Here is a 25,412-nt window from a genome sequence, read left to right on the forward strand (position 1 = left end):
GGCTTGTTTTGATGCTGGATCTTTTTCCATCTTGATTCTAAGTAATATAACTAACTCTCCCCCTTGCCTCCCCAACCTATTGTAGGTTGCATCAAATATCACATCATTTGCTGTATATGATGAGTTTTTATTGGTGACAGCTCATTCCCATACCTGCCAGTGCTTTTGCCTGAGAGATGCTTCATTGAAAAGTAAGTTTTCAGTGTAAAGATAGAAAATAGTCCTTCTTCTAATATCATTTGTCCTTTGAAGTCTCGATGACTTTTATGTTTGTCATGTACTTTGGCTTTTTATCCTGGAGTCCTAGACTGGAGAAAATGTCAAGTTCGTTTACTTAGCCTCTAATCTCAGTGTCTCAGTTAAATCATTCCACACCGGTTATCAAAGAGTGGGAGGTCCTTCCTTAAAGCAGCATACCCTGATAAAAAAAATTTTCAGTAAACTTTTTAACTCATATTTTACTTTCAATTACTACTGGCAATATGCTCAATCTTCTTTGTGGCCACCCTCCATTGTACATCTGAAGGACTCCATCTTGTGGTTTGTAGGAAATTGGTTGCAGTTTTTCCTTGATTCTCTGCACCCCCCTCTCCCATGTGTATGTGTGTGCGTGCGCACACTTCTGTTATTAAGAAAGAAATGGCCCACTTGTTTTCTTTGCTTCTAACCTGGAAATGGAATCTTTCACTGATGTGATTGGAGTGTACTGATAAAGCTAAGACATAGAGAAGCTGCCCAGTCTTCCCACTGGTTTCCATGTCAGTTGAGAAGTTGTGTTTGTGAATCATGTATGAGGGCTCTGTAAGAGAGGGCAAGATCCTGGGATGAACTTGTTTATCCGAAAGGCTGATGGTCTTGAGGCTGAGTGACAGAGCAATCCGGCCTCATTATTAATCACTTCCTTCTCCTTCGGATAACGTGCTGTTTCAGCTGCAGTTAATGGGGAGTAGCTTGTCTTGACAGTGATTCTCAAGGCTTGGTCTGTGGTGTCTCTAGCGTTGCAGGCAGGTCTGTGCAGCAGCCACCTGCCTAATGGCGAGTCTCTGCGGAAGGTGGAGAGGGGTTCACGCATCGTCACTGTTGTGCCTCAAGACACAAAGCTTATATTACAGGTACACTGATTTTTCAGGCTGTGTTTCTGATTGTTGTTTGGCAGTAAATACCAGACAGTTCTTGGGGATTATATTTTATCATTTGTATTAATTTATTATAAGCCTTTCCTTGCTAAGTTCTTTATTAGCTTTGTACAAAGGAGTGTTAAAACAGGCTTTTCCCAGTAAGGCTAAGAGGGAAACCTCTTAAAAGTCAAAGTAAATTTTGAGCACAACTAGATTTTGCCAAAAGTGTGCTCATTTTACAATGTTGTGTTAATTCTTGAAGAAGAGTTAGGTAAAGTTGTATATTCTGGGTATTTAAATTTTTTCTGTTTAATTAAACATGTTGTTGATTTGATTTATTTATTTTAAGATGCCAAGGGGAAACTTAGAAGTTGTTCATCATCGAGCCCTGGTTTTAGCTCAGATTCGAAAGTGGTTGGACAAGTAAGTACCATGTATATGATTAGTTAGGTTATTGTTATGAATTATGTGTGAAGGCAGCAAGTCTTTCTGTTAAGATTTTTAAAACTTAAAAAGTATTTAAATATTTCATTACAGATATCTTCAATCAGATTCTCAGAGGCTTTCTTCTTTTGGCACGTAGATTCTTAAATTGTATGGTGTAGAAGACATTCCTAGCGGAAGGAATGATGAGGCTCGTTGTATGAAACAGCTTCCTAGCCCAGGGTGATCCATATGGGCTTTAGATGGCCTGTGAACCCAGGGCAATTTTATGCTATCCTATATCTGTGTGTTTATCTGGGCAGAAGGTCCAAGGCTTTCAGCAAACTTATAAAAAGTCCTATGACCCCAAAATACCTGAGCCACTGTTGTGAAGGAAATGATCCATTGTTTGAATCTTTGAATTTGGGGGAAAGTTTATATTGGATAGATGTTTACTAACATTTTGTTAAAAAAGAAGATAGCCCTAAGTTCCATAAAGATTTTATTATGTGAGTGTGTGGGGATCAAGTCCTTGGGTGGCCTTGATGACTAAGTCGTCACACCATTTAGGAAGTAAATGAACCTGGTGCCTGATTTTTTTCATTCTGTGATTTCAGAGCAGAAATCCAGTAGTAGTTGGGCTGTAGTCTTAATTTTAACTGGTTTATATCCTTATGAAAATGTGCTAGGTCCAAGGAGCTGAGTTTTTGTGAAATGCCCCCCTCTCTCCATTTTCCGTCTCTCCCCAGACTTATGTTTAAAGAAGCATTTGAATGCATGAGAAAACTGAGAATTAATCTCAATCTGATTCATGATCACAACCCTAAGGTAACGTTCTAAATCTGATATTTATCATAGTATACTTTAGGCTTGAATGAATATGATCTGAACTAAAATGTTTTGTCTTTTTTTTTTAATTCTTTTTTTTGGGTAGGTGTTTCTTGAAAATGTGGAAACCTTCATAAGACAGATAGACTCTGTGAATCATATTAATTTATTTTTCACAGAATTGAAGTAAGTATTTTGAATAGTTCATGAGTATCATATCCATAATTTTCTCTTTTCTGGTTAAGGAAATCGAACAGATAAATAGAGGAGAAAATTTACTTTCAATATAATCTTTTAAATCTCTAACTCTTAGATGCCACATATACTGGATGTTTACTTTTTTCCCTTCTTTTTAAAACTGAAACTTTAAAACATGTCATGTGAATTATTCTTTGACTTATATTTAGGTATACATATAAAAACTATTAATTGAAATAAATGGCTTCTTTTTCTGCAATGACTTTTATCTAAGCTTGTAAATGAAAAATTTTGGACATATAAGAAAGTTGAGACAGTTGTCCAGTGAGCATCCTATACCATCACCTAGATTCTACAGTTCATATTTTTCTGTATTTGCTTTATCACTATCTACCATCTGTCCATCCACCGTTCATCTTCATTTTAAATAAATTTAAGATAATTTTAGACAATTTTAAATCCACTTTCCCTGTCAGTACTTCGCCTTGTGTGACATTAACTAGAGTGTATTCTTTGTGTACAGGTCCCACCCCCTCCACATCAAATTTATCTATAGCAAAATGCACAGATTATAAGTACTATTTACTGAGTTTTGACAAAATGTATACTTCCGTGTAGTCCTGGCCCCTATCAAGATAGAGAACATTTCCTTCTCAGAAAGTTCCTCCAGATCCCTTTGCATTTATTCTTTCCCCACCCTTTTGGCAACTGCTTTTTTGAGTTCTTCACTGAAGATCAATTTTGCCTGTTCAGGAATTTCCTAGAAATGAATTATATGTCATAGTATTGACTTTTCTGTGTAAGTAAAGCTTCTTTCATTCAGCATGTTATCTGGAGATTCATCCATGTTTTTACATGTATCACTAGTTTATTCTTTTTTATTGTCCAGCAGTATGCCATGAAAAAGAAAGTGAAAGCGTTAGTCACTCAGTCGCGTCCAACTCTTTGTGACCGTAGCCCACTGGGCTCCTCTCTCCATGGAATTCTCCAGGCAGCAATACTAGAGTGGGTTGCCAATTCCCTTCTCCAGGGATCTTCCCGACCCAGGGATCAAACCTGAGTCTTGGGCATTGCAGGCAGACTCTCTACCATCTGAGGCGCCAGGGAGGCACAGTATTGCCGTAGTGTAAACATATGTAGCTTACTGCTTCACTCTCCTGTGGGTGGGTACCTGGACTGGGCCCCGTTTGGGGCGTATCAGTGTAACATCTATAAATGTTACCATTTAAATCTTCTGTGGATATGTTTCACTTCTCAGTAAGCTTCTCCATATTTCACTAGATATGAATATTTGTAGAATTAACTGCCTTCCAAAAGCATTTTTATTTATTATCTCAACACTCCTACATATGTGTTAGTAGTTTGATAGCTGGGACATATGTTTGGTTTATGACCTTTTAATACACACTTGTTCTTAGGGAAGAAGATGTTACAAAGACCATGTATCCTCCACCAGTTGCCAGCACTGTTCCACTCTCCAGCGATCCTGATGAGAAAAAAGTAGACCTCATCTGCGATGCTATGAGAGCAGCAATGGAGAATGTAAACCCTCACAAGTACGTGTGCTGTCCTGAGTTGGCATCTTTTGAATAACAGATGCATAGTAGTTTTTCTTCAGCTTGTTCACCATTCTTATTGTGCTGTCCTTCACTGACCACTGCAGGTACTGCCTGTCAATACTCACCTCTCATGTGAAGAAAACTACCCCAGAACTGGAGATTGCGCTGCAGAAGGTACACGAACTTCAAGGTAGAGACATGTTGACAGTCCGTGTGTATCGGGGCCCCGACTGACATTGGGTCTTCAGTCTTCAGGAGATAGCCCTGACCAGGAAATAGCACCACATCACCAATTCAGCCTGTGGCCTTTTGGTCTCCACTTTAAGACCTGGGTCCATTTTTTTTTTTGAGTGCTACCCTACAAAGCGTGTACAAAATCGTCAAAGGACTGTTTTCCGTCCGGTGTCCACTTCTGGCAGGAAAATGTGTTACTTCCTCTTTTTGGTTATGCTGCTAGGTGTGTGGGTTTTTTCCCCAAATGATTTAATTCTGTTTCCTTACACATGGACAGGAAATGATCCCCCGGTCCCTGATGCTGTGAGTGCCGAAGAGGCCCTGAAGTATTTGCTGCTTCTGGTAGATGTTAATGAATTATATGACCATTCTCTTGGGACCTATGACTTTGATTTGGTCCTCATGGTAGCTGAGAAGTCACAGAAGGTATGTGGAGTTACTCCTTCGACACAGTTAGCATTTCTGTTTATGTGAACGTGATTGTGTGAAGCAGTGCTCCTGACAGTGCAGAGTTTGGGCTGAAATTAAAGCTGTGAGTACAGGCCTCCAGGCAGATCTGCAAATCTCCAGGGTCCATACTTAGAGGTTCATTCTCTATCACTTTTCTGAGCTTATCAGAGTGTTTTGATTGCTAGATTGAACAATTGAAACAAAGCTATTTGATTGTTTTCAAGCTTACAAGCAAAAATGAGAACAAATTCTCCTCTTATAAAGGAATACAGCAGGTGATTTATATTCCAGTCCAGCTTTATCATGGAGCATCTTTTCCCAGTGGAAATTGGGAACCTGGAGAATAGACGGGTTCGAGGCCTCTTTGTCTCACCTTGACATGCTATGGTCCAAAAGTTTGAGCACCTCTGGTTTGCACATTTTTTATCTGTTTTGTTTTTTTTTTTCACCCTCAGTTTCAGCCCCTATCATTCCTTTCTTTGCTCTTGCCAGAATGACCTTCCCAAAGAGGAAAATTTGATCCCCATTCCTCTGCTTACAATCCTTTATGGGCTCCGCCTTCCCCCTAGGAAGAAGTTCAGAGGCTATACCCTTAAAATCTCTTCAGTGATCTGGTTCTTGTGTATCTCTCAGTTCTCTCTTGATGTTATCTCCTTTTCTCTGCAGTGGATGTAAGGCAGTACTTTTGTCTCCCAACTGCCACATACCTTTGCAGGCACTCTCATCCTCCCTGTTCACCTGGCGGACTCTCCCTCATCTTGGTTGAAGGAAGCCCCGGTGACATTTTTTCAGTGAACCCTTCTTGCTGCCTCCCTGCCCAGCATCCAGGGACTGAATGAGATGGCCTTCCCGTGTGCTTTTATGGCACCCAGTGCCTGCCGGGTGTACCGGTCTGTCTCCTCTACTAGACTTTAAGTTTCTTGAGAATGAGGGAACCTTGTTTTCCATATTAACCTATGAAACAATTGGTATTGTGAGATTTAGCTAAGAGTTAGTCATAACTAAGAAATAAGAACACCCATATGTTAAGGCATTTTTTCCAAATGTGGTTTTATGTAGTTTGATTTTTTATATAATTGATATATTAATACACTGCATATTTTGAAGAGGGCTTCTGTGGTAGCTCAGATGGTAGAGAGTCTGCCTGCAGTACAGAAGACCTTGGTTTGATCCCTGGGTCAGGAAGATACCCTGGAGAAGGAAATAGCTACCTACTCCAGTATTCTTGCCTGGAGAATTTCTTGGACAGGGGAGCCTGGTGGGCTACAGTCCATGGGTTCGCGAAGAGTTGGACACAACAGAGCAACTAGCAGTTTCACTTTCACATATTTTGAAAATGATGTAGCTTTTGATTTATTGCTATAATTAACTGTATATTTTTATTTTTAAAAGTAAGTATAATCATAGGCACTATAATTATCCTTTAAAACAATTTTTTTAGGATCCCAAAGAATATCTTCCATTTCTGAATACACTTAAGAAAATGGAAACGAATTATCAGCGGTTCACTATAGATAAATACTTGAAACGATATGAAAAAGCCATTGGCCACCTAAGCAAATGTGGTAAGTGTGAGGGTTAGTATATTTCTGTTCAAATATTCTTTGGTAGGGTATAAATTGAAATCAGATGTTAGTTTAGACAGACTGATGTCAGTTTCTACACCTGAAAATGTTAATAACCGTGCCTGCAGACCTTATTTTTGTCAGTTTTGATAAGCTGAGGGTACAGCAGATGTCTCTGAGTGAGCTTGGGGAGGCCCATAGCTCAGATCCTTTGTGATCACCTTTGAAATTCACTTCCATGTCTCAAAATCAAAATTGGTTGATGCTTCGTTCTTCTCATGGTGTATGCAAACACCCTAAGGAGACCCAGCTTGTCTGAGTGGCCATGCCTCCTGTGCCCTGAAGGGCACAGTTCTGACTGGCAGTTGGGTGAAGTAGAACCAGCGCGATGCCGGGTGTTCCGTCACCCGTGCCTGGCTGGTGCCGGAACCTCGGCCTTCAGCATTCGTGAGTTTTTCCAGAAGGCTGAGACAGGGGCAGGACGAGTCACCTGTGGTGCTTGCATTCAGATCTGTCTTCCTTGGGGAATCAGGTTCATCTGGGCTGGGCTGGGACTCAGGCATATGTATATGGTTAATAAGCTCCCTAGATGATTCTTATTAAGAAGGCTGAGAAAACGCTGGGCTGGATGGTCATTTCTCAGGGGCCGTGTAAAATTCCTTTTGAGCAGAACTCTGATCCCAATTAGTGCTTCTCAAATTTCAGAATCTGCAGCGGTGCTCATTAAAGTTCACATTCCTGCATTCCATTTCTCTAGATACTCTAATTATGCAGGTCTTAAAGAGCCCCCTTGTTGATCTTATGTAAGGACCAGTGGTAGAGATGAAATCCATTACGCTTCCCCAGTCTTAAGCTTGTGTGTGTGTGAATCTTATTCCTGTAGGACCGGAGTACTTCCCAGAATGCTTAAACTTAATAAAAGATAAAAACTTGTATAACGAAGCTCTGAAGCTCTACCCACCGAACTCACAGCAGTACAAGGTGTGTGACATGAAATGAGAGCTCCTGATTTTGCTCTGTGCTTCTGTTGGAAAGGGGTGAGGATCCTGTGTCCCTAACACTGTCCTTGGTTTCAAAGTTAATCTTCAAACTAATTACTCTTATCTTGAATTTATCCGAGAGACTAGCCCTCACCTGTTCTTCTCGTGAAGAAGTTGCTCAGGCCAGAAACCTAGGCATTGTCGCTGGATCCTCATCGGAAATACCATGGTGGCTTCCATCCTGCCCCCCCCAGCCCAACCTCACTGAGCATCCTGAATGGTGCATCTTTCCCGTATAATTCTGCAAGAAGTTTGGTTTGTTTGTTTAAACAAACAGATGTCTGTTTAGCTTTTCTCATATGCTAGATACTTCACTTATCAGCTACATGAATTCTCACAACAGTCTGATAGGTGTTGTGCACAGTTTTTAAATGAGGAAGCACTTTGCCCAAGAACCTGTGGTATGGAGCCCATGCCATCATCACCACCATTTTCAGTTTGTCTACAAATTGCACACATCCTTCTGAGATCTGGCCGCTACCTCCTCTCGAGCATCGGCCGCCTCTGCCGGCCCTCTACCTCCCCATCCTCTAGTCCTGCCCGTCCTTCTAAACTCTCGGCTTTCCTCTGCCAGAAAACCAGTCCTGGATGAGGTGCCAAACACTGAGCTCCCAGCACACCTCATTCTTGCCTTGGGGGTGGCATTCATTAATCTGCTGTGTACTGATTTTTTCCCCCACCAGGCTGTGGGTTCCCTTAAGGGCAGGGATCCCATGTTATATCCCTCGGTTGCCCTGCCTAATGCTGAGCTTGGGGAACAGAGAATTTGGCCAAAGGCCGCCTCTTTGCTCTCGTTTTCATTATCTGTTCCTCTCCTGTGCTCTCTCTGCTCCAGTCATACTGGCCTTGTTATTCCGTCCTGTGTATTCCACACCCACTCCTGCCTGATCGCCACGCTGTCTTCTGTGCTCTTGGCGTGGAGTACTCTCCCCTGACTCTAAACGTGGCTTCTCCTCACAGCCCTCTGAAACAGCATTCCCATCACTGTGTCCCTTTACCACTGTCTGCCATTATATTGTTGACCCTGCCGTGTATATAAAGTATATGTTCTCTTTGACCACCAGGACAGGAGCTTGGTCATGGTTCTTGTTAGTGTTTTTTGTGTTTGGTTGGTTGGCTGGTTTTTTTTCCCTTGTTTTACTTTTGCATTGCTGTCTTACTCCCACTTCCCTAAATAGTACTCAGTCATTGTTGGATGCGGAGAAGGCAATGGCAACCCACTCCAGTACTCTTGCCTGGAAAATCCCATGGACAGAGGAGCCTGGTGGGCTGCAGTCCATGGGGTTGCTAGGAGTCAGACACGACTGAGCGACTTCACTTTCACTTTCATGCATTGGAGAAGGAAATGGCAACCCACTCCAGTGTTCTTGCCTGGAGAATCCCAGGGACGGGGGAGCCTGATGGGCTGCCGTCTATGGGGTCGCACAGAATCGGGCACGACTGAAGCGACTTAGCAGCAGCAGCAGCAGTTGTTGGATGAATAAACAACATATCCTCAGTAAGGTTTTGAATGAAAAGAAGATTGAATTCACTAGTCATCCCATAGTGTTTTTCTAAGTAATTCCAGGGAATTTCAAGTATAATGACCACGACAGCCTTCCTTGGAGATTCAAAAAGCAAGTTACCACCCTTCCTCACTGACCCCGTGTCTCCTCCTGTCCCAGGACGTCAGCATTGCTTACGGGGAGCACCTGCTGCAGGAACGCCTCCACGAGCCGGCAGGCCTCGTGTTTGCCCGCTGCGGCGCTCACGAGAAGGCGCTCGGCGCCTTCCTGGCCTGTGGCAGCTGGCAGCAAGCGCTCTGTGCGGCGGCCCAGCTTCACCTGACCTCAGAGCAGCTGGCTGGCCTGGGCAGGACTCTGGCAGGTAAGCACGGTCATTAATGTTCTCCCAAATGAGAACTCCCCGAAGGGTTTGTGTTTCTTTGGTTTTGTTTGGAATTTTTGCAAATACCCTGTAAGGCAGCACACTTTGATGCCCTCTCACAGGCACTGATAAAAATTAATTCGGAATGGCTTACTAGGTGGAGTAAAAGTTGAACTGCTACAAGAGTCCCCCAGATACGATGGCCCAGTAGGGAAAGCAGCTCACGTCTCTCTCTCAGCCCTGGCAGCTCCTCCCACAGTGCAGGTCTGCCATCTCTTTGGCAGTAGTTGAAGCTGGATTTTCTCCATTTCTGTGTTCAGTCCTCGGGGAGGGAAAAAACTGGAGTCATGAGAGTACGCTTTTTTTTTTTAACACTATTTATTTATTTTTAGTTATTTGGATGCGTCAGGTCTTAGTTGTGGCATGTGGGATCTTTCGTTGTGGCATGTGGGATCTATAGTTCCCTGAACAGGGACCAAACCTGGGCCCCCTGCATTGGTGTGCAGAGTCTTAGCCACAACAGCACCAGGGAAGTCCCAGGAACACTTAACTCTAAGTTGGCAATGACATAGCTAACCCTCCTTCTCCACCTCATTCACTGAAACTCACAGCTTATAGGTACACTTGGTACAGTGTAGCTGGGTAGCCAGGTGCCCTGTAAGAATGTAAAGATGGATTTTGGGATGGAGCCATTCAAATACAGACAGTAGATTGCTAGAGAACATAATGGCGGTTTTCAGAAATGAGGCCAAATGTATAAGCAGTCTGAAAGCAGGGCCAGTTTAGCTGTTTCAGGGTGTGAAACCTGAACCAGAGGCGAGGCTGTTCCAGAGTCTGATTTCTTAGAGTGGAGTGACATCCCCAGAGTGCCCAGGCGAAGAGACAGGTGGGGCTCTGGCCCTCTCAATCATGCTTGAAGTGAGTAGTTGGTATATTTTCCCCCTATTTTTCAAGAGTCTTGTAAATATTGTTATGATTTCCCCCAAAACAGTCCTGAAAAAAATTTCAAATTATAGTCTGTTAAACATAGGAACATATTCTATTTAGTTATTTCACTTTGTTTCTTCCCCCCTTGAGATTAAAAAAACGTGTGAGATTATGACTTTTTCCGACATTTTATGATTATTAGATGGGCTTCCTTGGTAGCTCAGCATATTGGTTCTGTAGACTCTTCTATAAGCCCTTTCAATTTCTAGGCTGAAGTCTTTTTACAGGTATTGAGAAGTTCTTATTTGAGTCCTATTAACTCTTCATTCTGGCTCCATTGATATTTCTGCTCTAGAAACTTGTTGTTTGTAGCTTATACTTTCCAGCTGTGTTCTTGGGGTCTGTTATCTTACATTTTTTGCAACTTTTAGCTTCCTGTTTTTCATGCCTTATAGTGCAATATACCTAGTTTTCCCAGATGTTTAGCAGAAAAAGGTGGAGAAGAGAGTGGTGAAAGATTTTTGGGAAATTTTATAAGGTGGAGTCACTTCATTTGTACATTTAACTTAGGCAGTTTACACAAGTCACCAAAAGAGAGAAAAGATAACTATTTAGTGGAGGTAACTCTTCCTGGTTTTGTAAATAATATGCCCTGGAATTAGCATGAAATGGAAGACATGAATCTGCCAGCCCCTTAGTTAACTTTGGTTTCTATGTGCCTCTCATCGAGGCCCACTCCCACTCAACTGGACCAAGAGTGATTCTCAAATCTAAAGATACTGTCACACCCCTGACAAATGCCAACTACCCCCATCTAGTGTTCAACCAAAGAAACAGCAGCATCTTCCTATTAGAGGAAGGAATGGATTCATGAGAGTGCTAGGTCAGTTTCCATATAAACGCCTTTGTAAGCATTTTTTTCATGAATGATTTTGACTATATGTGATTTTCACATCCCATGCTAAATTTAGATTTTAATTGCCACTTTAGGATAGGACTCTGGTATTCCTTCCTCTCTCATAGAAATTCACAAAGTATTAATATTTTGCTTGATGCAAAATAGACATAATGCTATAGCTGGCTCAGTGGTATAGAATCTGCTTGCCAATGCAGGAGATGCAGGTTAGATCCCTGAGTCAGGAAGATCCCCTGGAGGAGGAAATGGCAACCCACTCTACTATTTTTGCCTGGAAAATCCCATGGACAGAGGAGCCTGGCAGACCACAGTCCACGTGGTTGCGAAGAGTCAGGCATGACTGAGCACATGCATCAAAGACATAATAGTGAAGCATATCAGCAAAAGAATGGTTAACTCTGTCTTACCCAGTGCTTCACAAACATTCTTGACCTGAAAATGGTTTCTTGGTCCTGCCTTTCATTGTTCTTGGAACAATCTTGGGGAACACTTTTGAAAACGCTATTTTAAAGGAGCTCATTTTGAGTGTGTACTCTGTAGAGCTCAATCCAGTATGTAGGAGACCATTTTGCTTTAAATAGCACCACTGAAAACCATTCCACTTGTGTTTTGGTAATGCTGATCGTAGCCAACCATGAGAGTCAAATGCTTACTATTGTCTTTGCAGGAAAGCTCGTTGAGCAGAGCAAACACAGGGATGCAGCCACAGTTTTGGAACAGTATGCTCAGGTAAACTCAGTTCTTCCCTTCTACTCACACCCCCCAACACACACATGCCAAGTAATTATTTCTCATTTGTACCTTAGCAATGGTGAAAATGAAAGGAACTGTGGGTATTTAGGAAATCCAGAGATAGTATTTCCCTTGAAGATCTTCCGTCTTGCCTACTTGACTTGGAAATCTAAATTCAGTATTTCTCTAAATAATTGTAATTTCTGTGAGGTAGAATAAAGAACTCTAATTTGCACTAGTGGCTTGACCTTGGTGGAAAGTAGAAATTAAATCATGAGGCAGTTATATTTTTTATATTAACATACCAAAGTAGAAACAGTGAGAAAAGACCAGTCTAACCCAAAGTAATTGAACTTGAGACGCTTTTTTGGCTTTCACTCCCATTGTCTCTCGTGGAAATGTCTCTTTTACCTCAGGCAGCTTTTTGGGTTCCAATTTTTCAGCAGATTATAAAGTATCCATACCAGCTTTTGATAGAATTGTAGATTTATTATGAAAATAGTAAATCCATGCATTGTCATGGGCCAGAGACTCAAAGGACACAGGCACACAAATGATACCAGGGATTCTTGCCTTCTAGAGTTTTGGCCTTTGATGAGAATGTGTTGTTACTAGCAGTCACACTTGCATAACAAAATTATGCTTTTATAATACTTCATTGTCTTTCATATAATAAGGATGAGTGAAAGAAGATAACTAAAATTTGATATCACTAGATCCTAGAAAGAGAATATGGTGATTCAGCTGAAAACATTGAGATATATCCCACTTAAGATGGTTAATGAAATGGAAAGGATGCTCACTTGTGATTTCTAACATTTCTTTTTTATTCTTTCTTAGGATTTCTCTGCCTCTGGTCTCATTACCCATCTGTCCTTGCATGTTGCCTTTTTTTTCCATTTGAGATGTTATCATAGTTATACTCATTTTTTAATTCCCAGCCTCATAATCTCAAAATACCTGCCATATCAGTGTCAGGTTCTGATGCTTGCTCTGACTCTTAAAACCGCATTTTTATCTCTTTTAAAAACGCCTTGTAATTTTTTGTCAAAAGCCTAATGTGATACCTGGGTAAAAGGAAATTTGATTGGAAGGCCGTTAGTGACATGATGATGAGGTTGGGGTTTGGGTAGGAGGAGAAGTGTTCTAGTCCTGTGATTAGGCCTCAGACTTAGAGTATGTGCTTTAGCTGTGAACTTCACCAGGGCTTGTCAGGTTTTTTTCACCCTCAGGTAGGACAGGAAAGTTAGAGTGGGCCAGAGTTGGGTATTTCCCTGCCCCCACATTGGAGGTCCTGGTGAAACCCACTTTGATTAGGCTCTGGCAAAATACTTTCTCTTGAGAGCAGGTCTTGTTAAAATCAGCATGCTTTGGGTATATTTTCACGTCTCCTTTTTCCTTCCCCCTGTTAGAAATATGAGGTTATTTCCTTGTATTCACTATGAGACGTTCTCTTAAGGCTCCTGGAGGTAAAAACTCATGAAGATGTAGCATCTCCCTGAGTATGGACCCCTGTAGAGTTTTTAACTCTGGTCTTGTCTACCGTGAGTGGTATTAGCTAGAGAAATTCAGTCTTTCACCCTGTGTGTGATGTTTGCTGGTTTTTGGCAAAGGGGTTGTTTGTTTAATAGATGTGAGAAACTGGTAAGGCTCTTACTGGGATTGGCAAACTGCAACCTGGGGGCCAAAGCTAGCTGACCACCTGTTTTGTAAATTTTTATTGGAACATAGCCCCACCAATTGTTCACACATTGTGTGTGGCTGCTCTTGCACTTAAAACCACAAGAGTTTGAGGACTTGTAACAGTCTGTCCCAGAAAGCCTAAAATATTAACTGTCTAGCCTATTATGGAGAAAAATTGCCAATCCTCACCCTCTTGGGTTGAGAAAATTCTCTTCTGTTTCTGGTTCTGAGAGTTTTTATCATGAGTGGGTATTAAATTTTGCCAAATGACTCTTAAACTAAGATATGTTTTTGTTTTATTTTTAGACCAGTGATAGGGTGAATTGCATTGACTTTTTTTTCTTTTTTTAATCTTTCTTTTTTATTGAAGTATAGTTGATTTACAATGTTGTGTTAATATATAGGAAAGTGATTTGGTTATACATATATATATCCATTCCTTTTTTATATTCTTTTATGGTTTATCATTGGATACTGAATACATCAACAGTTCTCTGCACTATACAGTAGGACCTTGTTGTTTATCCATTCCATATATAACAGCTTACCTCTGCTAACCCCAACCTCCCGCTCCATCCCTCTCTTAGCCCCCCTTGGCAGCTGCACATCTGTTCCGTAAGTGTGAGTGTGTTTCTGTTTCATAGATAGGTTCATTTGTGTCATATTTTAGACTCCATATAAGTGATATCACATGGTATTTGTCTTTCTCTTTCTGACTTTGGTGTGGTAGTCTCTAGTTGCATCCATGTTGCTGCACACGGCATTTCATTCTTTTTATGGCTTAATAGTGCTCCATCATATATACGGACCACGTCTTCTTTATCCATTCATCTGTTGATAGACATTTAGGTTTTTTCCATATCTTGGCTATTGTGGATACTGCTGCTGTGAACAATATGATTTATGTACACATCACATATGAAGGAATATTATTCAGTCAAAAAATAATGAAAAACTGGTGCATGCTACAGCTTAGATGAAACTTGAAAAGATTATGCTGAGTGAAATAAATCAGATATGAAAGGGCAAATATTGTGTAATTCTGCTTATATGAGGTACCTAGAGTAGTCAAATTCATAGAGACAAAGGAGAACAATGGTTGCTGAAGGCGGGGGGTAGGGAGAGAGGGGATTTATTGTTTCATGGATATAGAATTTCAGTTTTGCAAGATAAAAAAAAGTTTTGGAAATGGATAGGGGTGGTGGTTTCACAACAGTGTGAATTTGCTTGACGCCCGTGAACTGTACACTAAATGGCTAAACGGGTACATTTTATATTGAATTTTGCGATAGTCAAAAAAATAAGGGGAGAAAAAAGGAACAAAGAACTGATAAATCTTTAAAACATATCCTTAGTGAAAGAAGTCAGGCACAAAAAGTCACCTATTGTATGGTTCCTTTTATATAATATATTCAGACTAGGCAAATCCAGAGAGACAAAAAGCAGATTAGAAGTTTCCAGGGGGTGAGAGGAGTGGGAAATGAGGGATTGGTTAATGGATATGAAGTGTTTTTATGTGATGATGAAAAAAGATTTTGAAAGTAGGAAGAGCTTGTGATTACACAACATTGTGATATAGTAAACAGCATCAAATCGTACACTTTTGAATTATTCATTGTATGTTCTTAATATATGAACTTTATGTGAATAAAACACACACGCATACACATTGCCAGTCAAGCAAAACACAGATACTGTTTCTTTGGGACATGTGATATAGTCTTGAAATGATCCTTTGTGGTCTGGGAAGAAAATGTTTATTTAACCTTCTTAGTTAAAAGTAACTTATTTAAAGTAGTATGTATGTATTATAGATTGTTTAAAATACTAAAAGCAAATACAAGAAAACAAAAACACCTCATTCCTGCCACTCACAGGTTGCTATTGTTAACATCTCCTGTTTCTTTCCAGAGTTTTCTTGTCCTCTCTCTCTTCCCTCCTCCCCCCTCACCTCAAACACACACACACACACACACACACACACACACACACACACACAGATGTATTTTTTAACCAAAATTAAATTATGCTGTTTGTAGATTTGTTTTGTTTGGCTATAATCTTCCTCTCTCCATGTTGACACATTTTAACTTACCCAATACTTAAAATTTAAGTTCCTTCAATATTCCAAAGTTGTTTACAGTAGATTGATCCAAATTAGATTCCTTCCTAGGTCCATGTATTGCATTCATTATCTTATGTTCTTTAAATCCCTTTTTATCTAGTGTATACACACCTTTTTTATTATAGAGATTACTTGAAGAAACCCAGCCAGTTGTCTCTTTAATTTCATCTTTTAAAAATTTGTTTTGTTTTATGCAGTTTTTAAGAACATAGGGTGATTATATATTAGGGTACATGGTCAAAAGTTTTTAGTGGTAAGGATGTAAGCATCTCAAATGGTTAAAGACTGTAGAATATACAGATGTTTATTAAACTTATTTCAGTTTTTTATAGGTTTGAAGTTGTTTGAAATACAAAGAGAAAAAATTAAGCATTAAAAGAGAAAAAAAGGTTTGGAAGGTTACTGTTCTAGTCTACTTTTTTTTCCAAAGTGTGGTCTTGTTAATTCAGGAGCCCACTTAAATCTCCTGACTCAGATTTGGAATTGCAGCTGGGGAAATGGGCATTTCTAACACTCTCTCTCATGGTTTTGATGCTCAGGGGTGGAGAGAGATGATGCTCACCTTGTGTTTTGTGGTCATTTCCAGAATGGACACCCCTCATTTGTCTTTTGCATCAGCATTTATCAAGCATCCACTCTAGGCCAGACCCTGTGCTGAGAACTGGGATTGTGAGCCTTAGAGGCAGCTCTTTGGGCAGTTTTGCGGTTTGATATGGCGGCATCTGACACGCTTTCTCTTCCTGAATGTTCCCTTGTCAGGACCATGAAGAAGCTGTGCTTGTGTTGTTAGAAGGGGCTGCCTGGGAAGAAGCTCTGAGACTGGTAAGAGGACGTCAGAACTCTTCCCTGCCTGAAGTGTTAAGTGGAACGAGAGCCTGCACCGGGGACACAGTGTCAGCCGGAGTCCCTGGTCTTCTGAGGCTCCTGAAGTTTGGAAGAAGTAGTTCAGATTCTGGTCTAAGGATAAGCAGTGCTTTTTAAGCCATTTAAATAATTTATTCTTGATGTGTGGAATTAGTCCTCTAAATGTGAAATGTTACTGTTTTTTACTGAAACGATTTGGGTTTTGTTTGGCTGCCTTGTAGGCCTGCTCCTCTGGAAAATATCCTGGTCACCTCTGAAAGTGATCCATTCCCTAGCATCTTAACTTTCCAGTGACTTGAAGTTTTCCTGCCTAAAATTATCTTATTTTTCCTTTTAGGTACACAAATATAACAGACCAGATATTATAGAAACCAACATAAAGCCTTCCATTTTAGAAGGTGAGGGTTGTATTTTAGAAAGAATTCCTGATTTGAAAGTATCAGGATGGGGAGGAGAGGGAGACAGGAGAGTACTGTCTTTGCTTCACATCCTTTAATCATGTCAGTGATGAAGAACGCATTTTATTGAGTCAGTCAGAGGTCTCCACTGGGTGAGATAATTGAATTTTGACCATGGTTTTTAAATGTGCTATGTTAAATGGGCTTCCAGTGGTAAAGAATTTGCCTGCCAATACAGAAGACATGGGTTTGATCCCTAGGTCGGGAACATCCCCCTAGAGAAGAAAAATGACAGCCCACTCCAGTATTCTTGCCTGGGAAATCCCATGGATGGAGGAGCCTGGGAGGCTACAGTCCATGGAGCCACAAAGAGTTGGACAGACTTAGTGTCTGAACAATAGCGACAATGCTGTTAAATAGTCACACATGAAATATTTGAATGTTAAAAACCTGTGCATAAGATACAATTAAAACTTTTTGCATTGGGGAGTAGTTGGTCAACTTGCATACGAACTATTAGATAATATCGTATCAAATGGTTAATTTTCTGCATTTAATAATTGTATTGTGATTATATACATAAGATCCTGACTCTTAAGAGAGAGATGCTAAAGTATTTAGGAGGGAAGGATCATATCTATAATTTCTTTTCAAAGGGTTCCACAAAAATAATTGTGTGTGTGTGAGAGAGAGTGGAGAGAGAAACAGAGGAATCCAAAAATATAGAATAGTGTTAATAATTGATAAATCTAAGTGAAGCATGTGTGTGTGTGTGTATTCATTGAACTGTTGCAACTTTTATGTAGGTTTGAACTTTCAAAATAAAAATTTTTTTTATAAGAAGAAGAAGCGCTTTTCCTGTGGCCTTGTGGTTAAGATAGCTTCCAATTCTGGGGACACAGGTTCTGTCCCTTGTCGGGAAACTAAGATCCTGTATGCTGCACGGCAAATCCAAAAAAATAATAAAAATGAAAAGGACCTTTGCAGAAGGTTAATCGATAATAGATGAGTGTTAATCAGTTCTAGAATGCTCTGGTGTACATTGTAACTCCTTAAATGCAGAGTGTAAGAGTGGGATGTCAGTTTGACGTACAGAACTCTTGGGAAGTAGAGGTTGATTTTAAGCCCTGCACAGTCTAACCTGTAAGTAATGTCTAGCCTTTCTGACATTAACACGCATTCACATTCTTACCCTGTCTGCTCTCTGCTACCCTGTCCAGCTTAAAACTGGGAGAGCTCCCTGTGTGTCATTCTCTTTATGTACTCCTACCCGGATCCTGGAAGCATCCTCCTGGGCCCTGTAAAAATGCTTCTGGCTCACTCTCACTTGGATTTTTCTCCACTAATGAGAACCTAGAAAAATGCTGACAATTCATCAGCAAAGACCTAATACTTACAGGTTTAGGAAGCCTTTCGTGACTTTCCTCCTATTTTTGTTAATAGCTTCCTGTACACACCTTTTATTTGCCAGTCCTCTCTTGGGTTAGATATTAAAGACTCTTACTCAGGTGATTTTACAAGTTTAGTGGTAGAGCGTTTTCTAGGATGATGTTGATGAACTTTAAGGTCTTGCATCTCAATCTCTAGTTCATTCTCTGAAAGCAATGTTGGTTAATTCTCCATTAAATTTAAAGAAAAAAATCTTACTTGAAAAACTTGATAACTTGTTTCCTCTCCATTAAGCTCCTACTCCCTTGCTAACCCCTCACTCTAGTTTTTTCTCTTTGCTTAAACATGTTTAAATTATTTTCCATCTGCACCCTCAGCGCAGAAAAATTATATGGCATTTCTGGACTCTCAGACAGCCACGTTCAGTCACCATAAAAAACGTCTGTTGGTGGTTCGAGAGCTGAAGGAGCAGGCCCAGCAGGTGAACCTGGGTGAGTGCCTGCCTGAAGACAGTGAAGCTTGGGGCTGGTGGTGGGGGCAACATCACACTTTGTCTTAGCAGCCGCTTACTGCGCCTCCTGCAATGTGGTTACCGTGCCAAGTGGAAGTCTGAGGCCTCTGTGAAGGGCATGTGTGTGTCTTTGTCATGGGTACTGGGGAGAGTTTGAGGGCAGAATCAAGCATGAATGGGAAGAGGTCTACCAAACGTTCCCCCCTCACCCAGCCAGAGGAACCGACTGTAGTATTTACAGAATGAATCTCCTCATCTCCAAAAGTTCCTTTGCTTTAAGAAAAGAATAAAGAAGTTTGGTAAAGTACTAGCTTACAGTAGTAAAATTGTATTTAATGTCTATTGGTGACCAGTAGTTATTGCTACATTGATTTTAGTCTGTTGAGCACAAGGAGAGCACCTCCTTTTTTTAATTGAAGAATAGTTGACGTACAGTGCTGCGCTGGCCTCGTGACTCAGTTGTACACATTTGTGCCGTGTTTTAGATCAGCTTTGTACTAGTTTTCATACCTCGTTAGAGGTGACCTGGATAACTATGGTTCACTTACCCCACTGGAGCTGAACCTTATCTGCAGGGAGTTTTCAATTCTGTGTCTGGTTCTTCTTTTCTAGATGATGAAGCACCCCACGGTCAAGAGTCAGATCTCTTCTCTGAAACCAGCAGTGTCATGAGTGGCAGTAACATGAGCGGCAAATACTCTCATAGTAACTCTAGGATATCAGCGTATGTATCATGTTTATTCAGCACACTGACCGTTCCTTGGGTATGTGGAGAAAGTACAAGTGACCAGGTCAGTTTTCCATCAGGACAGTGCAGCAGGAGGGGGAGGACATTGCTCAGCTCCCTTCCCGGTGTATCTAAGAGGTTACACTTGACTTCAGATGTTTTCTGCTGCAGCTTCGTGGACTATGTGTTTGCCCATTTCTAATGTGGCACTTACACTGGGTACTTAGTTTATATTTAACATCTGATTTTATTCATTTAACAAATACTCAGTTCAGTTCAGTCGCCCAGTCGTGTCCGACTCTTTGCGACCCCATGAACCGCAGCACTCCAGGCCTCTCTGTCCATCACCAACTCCTAGAGTCCACCCAAACCCATGTCCATTGAGTTGGTGATGCCACCCAACCATCTTATCCTCTGCCGTCCCCTTCTCCTCCTGCCCTCAATCTTTCCCAGCATCAGGCTCTTTTCAAATGAGTCAGGTCTTCGCATCAGGTGGCCAAAGTATTGGAGTTTCAGCTTCAACATCAGTCCTTCCAATGAACACCCAGGACTGATCTCCCGTAGGATGGACTGGTTGGATCTCCTTGCAGTCCAAGGGACTCTCAAGAGTCTTCTCCAACACCACCGTTCAAAAGCATCAATTCTTCTGTGCTCACCTTTCTTCATAGTCCAACTCCTACATCTGTACATTAACAGATATTAAGTGACTGTGTGTAATGTGTAGGCACTGAAAAACTAGAAAGATTATGAAGGCGAATTCACACCTCTTCAAAGTTCAGTTGGTCAGAAGTATTTACTGAGCTAGTTGTAGTGGATATTACAGAAACCTTTTAAGGAGATGTGAATTAATAAGAATTTGTAGGCTTACTTGGGAAACAGAAAACAATGCTTGATGATGTATTTAAACCAAGTGTCGTTTTAGGAATTTAGTCTCACATCTGTGAGACTGTGTGGGATAATCAGAAACTGCAGGAAAGTCACCTAGGCTGGGCTTTTGGGAGTTGGGGTGAGGGTTCCAGATGAAACAAATGGCATAATTAAAGGCCTCTGAGGCAGGAAAGAGTGTGGGGTTCATATATATACTTTATGATATTCAAATTCCAATCTGATATGTCTGTCTTCTTACTTTAATTTTGTTGCCTTTAAATGTATTTGGTTTTTACTACAGAATTGAAGCTGGTGGTTCTTCTCATTGTTCCAGCTCTGATTATCAGATGTAATCTCATTTTATTCTGTATCTTAATCAAAACTTCAAGGCCAGGCATCACTTTTTAGGGCTTTCCTTATTATTTTCTGCCTTTTCGCTACCAGTTGAATTTTATGTATCATTTTAACACCTTCATCATTTTCCCCAAAATACCAGCACCATCTGTATATACCCTGGTTTCCCAAAATGTTGGTGACTGTAGTTATTGCTACATTCATTTTAGTCTGCTGAGCACAAGGAGAGCCCTCCTTCTTTATTGAAGTGTAATTGATTTACAGTGTTGGGACAGTCTCAGCGGTACAGCAGAGTGATTCAGTTATACACATGTATACGTTCTTTGTTTATGTTTTCTCCGTTATGGTTTATCACAGGATATTGAATATAGCTCCCGGTGCTATCCAGCAGGATCTTGTTTATCCATTCTGAACGTAGTACTTTGCGTCTGCCCGCCCCAGACTCAGTCCATCCCTCTCCCTCTCCTCCCCTTGGCACCCACACATCCGCTCTCTGTCTCTGAGTCTGTTTCACAGATAGGTTCATTGGGCTGTGTTTTAGATTCCGTGTGTAAATGATACTGTATTTCTCTCTTTCTGACTTCACTTAATTTGATAGTCTTAGTTGCATCCATGATCCCGCACATGGCGCTGTTTCATTCTTTTTGTCTGAGTGGTGGTCCGTTGTGTGTATGTACCGCATCTTCTTTATCAGGTCGTCTGTCGGTGGGTATTTAGGTTCTTCCCACGCCTTGGGGCTGTTGTGAATAGTGCTGCTGTGAACAAAGGGCTGCGTATGTCCTCTTGGATTAGAGCTTTCTCCAGGTGTATGCCCAGGAGTGGGGTTGCTGGATCATACTGTAATCCTGTGTTAGTTTTCTCAGGAACCTCCATTCTGTTTTCCATAGTGGGTGTACAAACTTACCTTCCCACCAGCAGTATAGGAGGGTTCCCTTTTCTGCACACCCTCTTCAGCGTTTGTTATTTGTAGACTTATTAATGATGACCATTTTGACTGGTGTCAAGTGGTACCTCATTGTAGTTTTGATTTGCATTTCTGTAATAATTAGTGATGTTGAGCATCTTTCACATGCCTGGTGGCCATCTATCTGTATGTTTTTTTTTTGGAGAAATGTAAAGATCTTTAGCCCATTTTTTGATTGGGTTGTTTTTTTGTTGTTGAGTTCTATGAGCTGTTGGTGTATTTTGGAAATTAAGCCCTTGTCTACTGCATCATCTGCAGATTTTTTTCTCCCATTCCGTAGATCGTTTTCATTTTTGTTTTTTATTGTTTCCTTCGCTGTGCAAAAGCTTGTACGTTTGTTTACTTTTGTTTTTATTTCTATTGCCTTGGGAGACTGACCTAAGAAAGCGTTGGTACAATTTATGTCATAGAATGTTTTGCCTATGCTCTCTTCTGGGGGTTTTATGGTGTCATGTCTTAATATGTTTAGGTCTTTAAGCCATTTTGAGGTTATTTCTGTGTACAGTGAGAGGGTATGTTTTAACTGCATCTGTTTACATGTGGCTGTCCAGCTTTTCCAGCACCAGTTGCTGAAGAGGCTCTTTCCCGTTTTGTACTCCTGACTCTCACAGGAGACTGATTGGTGGCAGGCGTGTGGGTGCATCTCTAGGCTCTCGCTTCTGCCCCATTGAGCCGCATGTCTGTTCTGTGCCAGCACCATGCTGTTTTGATTCCTGTAGCTCTGTAGTATGTCTGAAGTCTGGGAAGGCTATGCCTCCTGCTTTGTTCTTTCTCTTCAGAGTTGCTTTAGCAGTTCTGGGTCACCTGTGGTTCCATAGAATTAGGGGTTATTTGTTCTAGTTCTGTGAAAACTGCCATGGGTCATTTGATAGGGATTGCATTACATCAGTAGATTGCTTTGAGTAATATGGCCATTTTAACAATGTTAATTCTTGAAGTCCAAGAACATGGGATTTCTTTCCATATCTTTGAATCATCTTCAGTTTCCTTTCTTAATGTTTTATAGTTCTCAGTGTATGAGTCTTTCATCTTAATCAGGTTTATTCATAAGTATTTTGTTTTGGGGACTGCGATTTTGAAAAGTATTGTTTTTTTACATTCCCTTCTGATATTTCATTGCTATTATAAAGAAGTGCAGCCAATTTCTGATGTCATACTTTTATCTTGCTACTTTGCTGAATTCATTTATCAGATCTAGAAGTTTTTATGTGAAGTCCATAGGGTTTTCCAAATATAGTATCATGTCATCACTATCTAATGACAGTTCCTAATGACCTTTCATTTCTTTTTCTCTTCTGATTGCTGTGGCTAGGACTTCTAGTATTGTGTTGAAGAGAAGTGCTGGGAGTGGGCATCCTTGTCTTGTTACAGATTTTAGTGGGAAGGGCTTAAGAAGAGCCCCTTTTAAAACATCTCTAATTTCTAACAGGCGATCATCTAAGAATCGGCGCAAAGCGGAACGGAAGAAGCACAGCCTCAAGGAGGGGAGTCCACTGGAGGATGTGGCCCTTTTGGAGGCATTGAGCGAAGTGGTGCAGGGGACTGAAAAATTGAAAGGTATACTCTCAGTACTGATGATTCTTGCTCACATAAAAACCATAGTAAATACATCACTTCAGGGCACATTCCTAAAACAAAACTTCTCAGCTGGTAGCCCAGAGGCCTTTCTCATTAGCATTCACCTACCCAAGATTTGAAGGACAATCATTGAAGTCAGAAAGTTTACCCAAGGCCACACAGGGCCTAAACTGTTAAGCAGGTTTGCTCTGGGATGAAAATAAAGGTTAAAATCCAGTCCATCCCCCTCACTTGCTACATCGTGGACTTGGGAATAAGTCTTATTGGTCTGGAGAAAGACGTCTGTCTTTCTGTTTGGCCTTTTGGGAACTTCCCTGGGGGCTTCCCAGATGGTGCTAATAGTAAAGAACCTGCCTGCCAATGCAGGAGACATAAGAGATGCAGGTTCGATCGCTAAATTGGGAAGATCCCCTGGAGGAGGGCATGGCAACCCACTCCGGTATTTTTGCCTGGAGAATCCCCATGGACAGAGGAGCCTGGTGGGCTACAGTCCATGGGGTCTCAGAGAGTCGGACATGACTAAAGTGAGCTAGCATACATGCATGCATCACTGAAATCAGGATAAGGGTTGAGGAGACACTAATTCCCTGCTGGGCTGCAGTGGGTTTGTTTTCTTTTTGTAGTAGATATGTTGAATTATTCTAGCTTTGGAGGAGAAAGAAGAAAATATGGAAGATACTGTGTGATACTAGATATTTTGTGCTTGGGAAAGAATCTCTGTTAGGATTCTAGCAATGGAGCTGTTATTACAACTTAACCACTCTCTCAAATTTCTTCTCTCTAGATGAAATATGCCATATTTTAAAGATGCTCTTTCTCTTTGAGTTTGATGAGCAAGGAAGGGAATTACAGAAGGCCTTTGAAGATACTCTGCAGCTAATGGAAAGATCGCTTCCAGAAATTTGGACTCTCACCCCCCAGCAGAGTTCAGCTACACTTGTAAGTTTTCCTCAAAAACAGAATGTGCTTTTCCTGTTAAAATCACTTTCACAGTTTATTACTCTCATAGTGTCTTAACAGTCAAAGCAAAAAATTTTCCTTTTCTTGAAACATACTATACCACAGTTAAATTATCTTAGCAAGCTGTTGGTAAGAAGATTTTGTGACTGACCATGTAGTTCATAGTACACCCTGGCCTAGGTTAAGTTTGCTTTTAGTTCTTTTCCACATGAAACCACTGTCACGGAGAAGATGGGAGTCAGTGTCCCTGACCTTCAGTGAAATTGTTAAGGGTCGACCAGAGTTGGCCCCTCACCTCTCTGTTCACACTTATGGATGGGATCTGAATTCTTTAAAGGAAGCACAGATAATTGCAGTAAATTTGACTTGTCACTCCTATGTTGTTATGACATGATTGCTAATTATGTTAAAGCTGTTTGTGTCCCATCAGGAATTCTGATGTTTTTTCATCTGTTTATTGTTTATATCTGCACAGTCTCTTACACCCCAGGTCTGTTGCTCAGCGTTTTGATTTTGATTCTGAAAGGCTGGTCTGTCTGTCAGGGTCCATTAAGGACAACGGAAACCACAGCTAATATTTTATCAGAGAGATTTTAATAAATGGAACTGGTTAACCAAGTTGTAGAGGACCAAAAAGGCAGAGGGGGAACACAGAGAAGGAACGCTGAGATAGTAAGTGTGGGCAGCTTAGACCCCTAGGACCAAAAGAACAAAAGGGAAAGTTTGAGATTCTTAGAATTTCGACGCTTGGAGCTGGGCCTTGCAGAGCTGGTTCTTGAAGCTCCGTGAAGCAGGGGCAGCCATCTGGTGCTGGTGTTTCTGAGGGGGCAGATGAGGCTGGTTCAGTGTATAGAAATAAATGGAAACTGGAATGAGCAGATGCTGCAGGGTAAAGAGCCACGGTTGAATGAAAGCATGCAAACGAAGGAGCAGGTCCCGTCTCCTTCCTCCGTCCAGCCTCGGCCTGTCCCTCTGTTGGCTGCTCTTGTTGGAGAATAACAGCCGTCAGGGGAGGGCTGTTTTCTCAGACCACAGCCCCAGCATCACAAGCAGTGCATAGAAGGATGCGTTTGGAGCTGAGACAGAGGCCAGAAGTCAGCTCATAGGCTTATGAAATATATAAGCTTACTGGGTCT

The 25,412-nt window shown here is 41.1% G+C and overlaps 1 protein-coding gene across 1 annotated transcript in view; it reads left to right on the forward strand.

Annotated features, from left to right (window-relative positions):
- Positions 1 to 25,412, forward strand: part of ELP1 (elongator acetyltransferase complex subunit 1) — a 62,554-nt gene that overhangs the window by 32,118 nt on the left and 5,024 nt on the right. The window contains exons 18-35 of the mRNA XM_043927570.1: positions 86 to 191; positions 997 to 1,112; positions 1,468 to 1,541; positions 2,291 to 2,369; positions 2,476 to 2,555; positions 3,986 to 4,123; positions 4,231 to 4,316; positions 4,638 to 4,786; positions 6,252 to 6,375; positions 7,259 to 7,356; positions 9,080 to 9,281; positions 11,792 to 11,853; positions 16,424 to 16,486; positions 16,866 to 16,926; positions 18,693 to 18,806; positions 19,439 to 19,550; positions 23,168 to 23,295; positions 24,101 to 24,255. Of these exons, the coding sequence (XP_043783505.1) occupies positions 86 to 191; positions 997 to 1,112; positions 1,468 to 1,541; positions 2,291 to 2,369; positions 2,476 to 2,555; positions 3,986 to 4,123; positions 4,231 to 4,316; positions 4,638 to 4,786; positions 6,252 to 6,375; positions 7,259 to 7,356; positions 9,080 to 9,281; positions 11,792 to 11,853; positions 16,424 to 16,486; positions 16,866 to 16,926; positions 18,693 to 18,806; positions 19,439 to 19,550; positions 23,168 to 23,295; positions 24,101 to 24,255 (1,947 nt within the window). The remainder of the gene's footprint in view (positions 1 to 85; positions 192 to 996; positions 1,113 to 1,467; positions 1,542 to 2,290; positions 2,370 to 2,475; positions 2,556 to 3,985; positions 4,124 to 4,230; positions 4,317 to 4,637; positions 4,787 to 6,251; positions 6,376 to 7,258; positions 7,357 to 9,079; positions 9,282 to 11,791; positions 11,854 to 16,423; positions 16,487 to 16,865; positions 16,927 to 18,692; positions 18,807 to 19,438; positions 19,551 to 23,167; positions 23,296 to 24,100; positions 24,256 to 25,412) is intronic.

Source organism: Cervus elaphus, chromosome 16 (genome assembly GCF_910594005.1).
Source record: "Cervus elaphus chromosome 16, mCerEla1.1, whole genome shotgun sequence".
NCBI classification, from domain to species: Eukaryota; Metazoa; Chordata; class Mammalia; order Artiodactyla; family Cervidae; genus Cervus; species Cervus elaphus.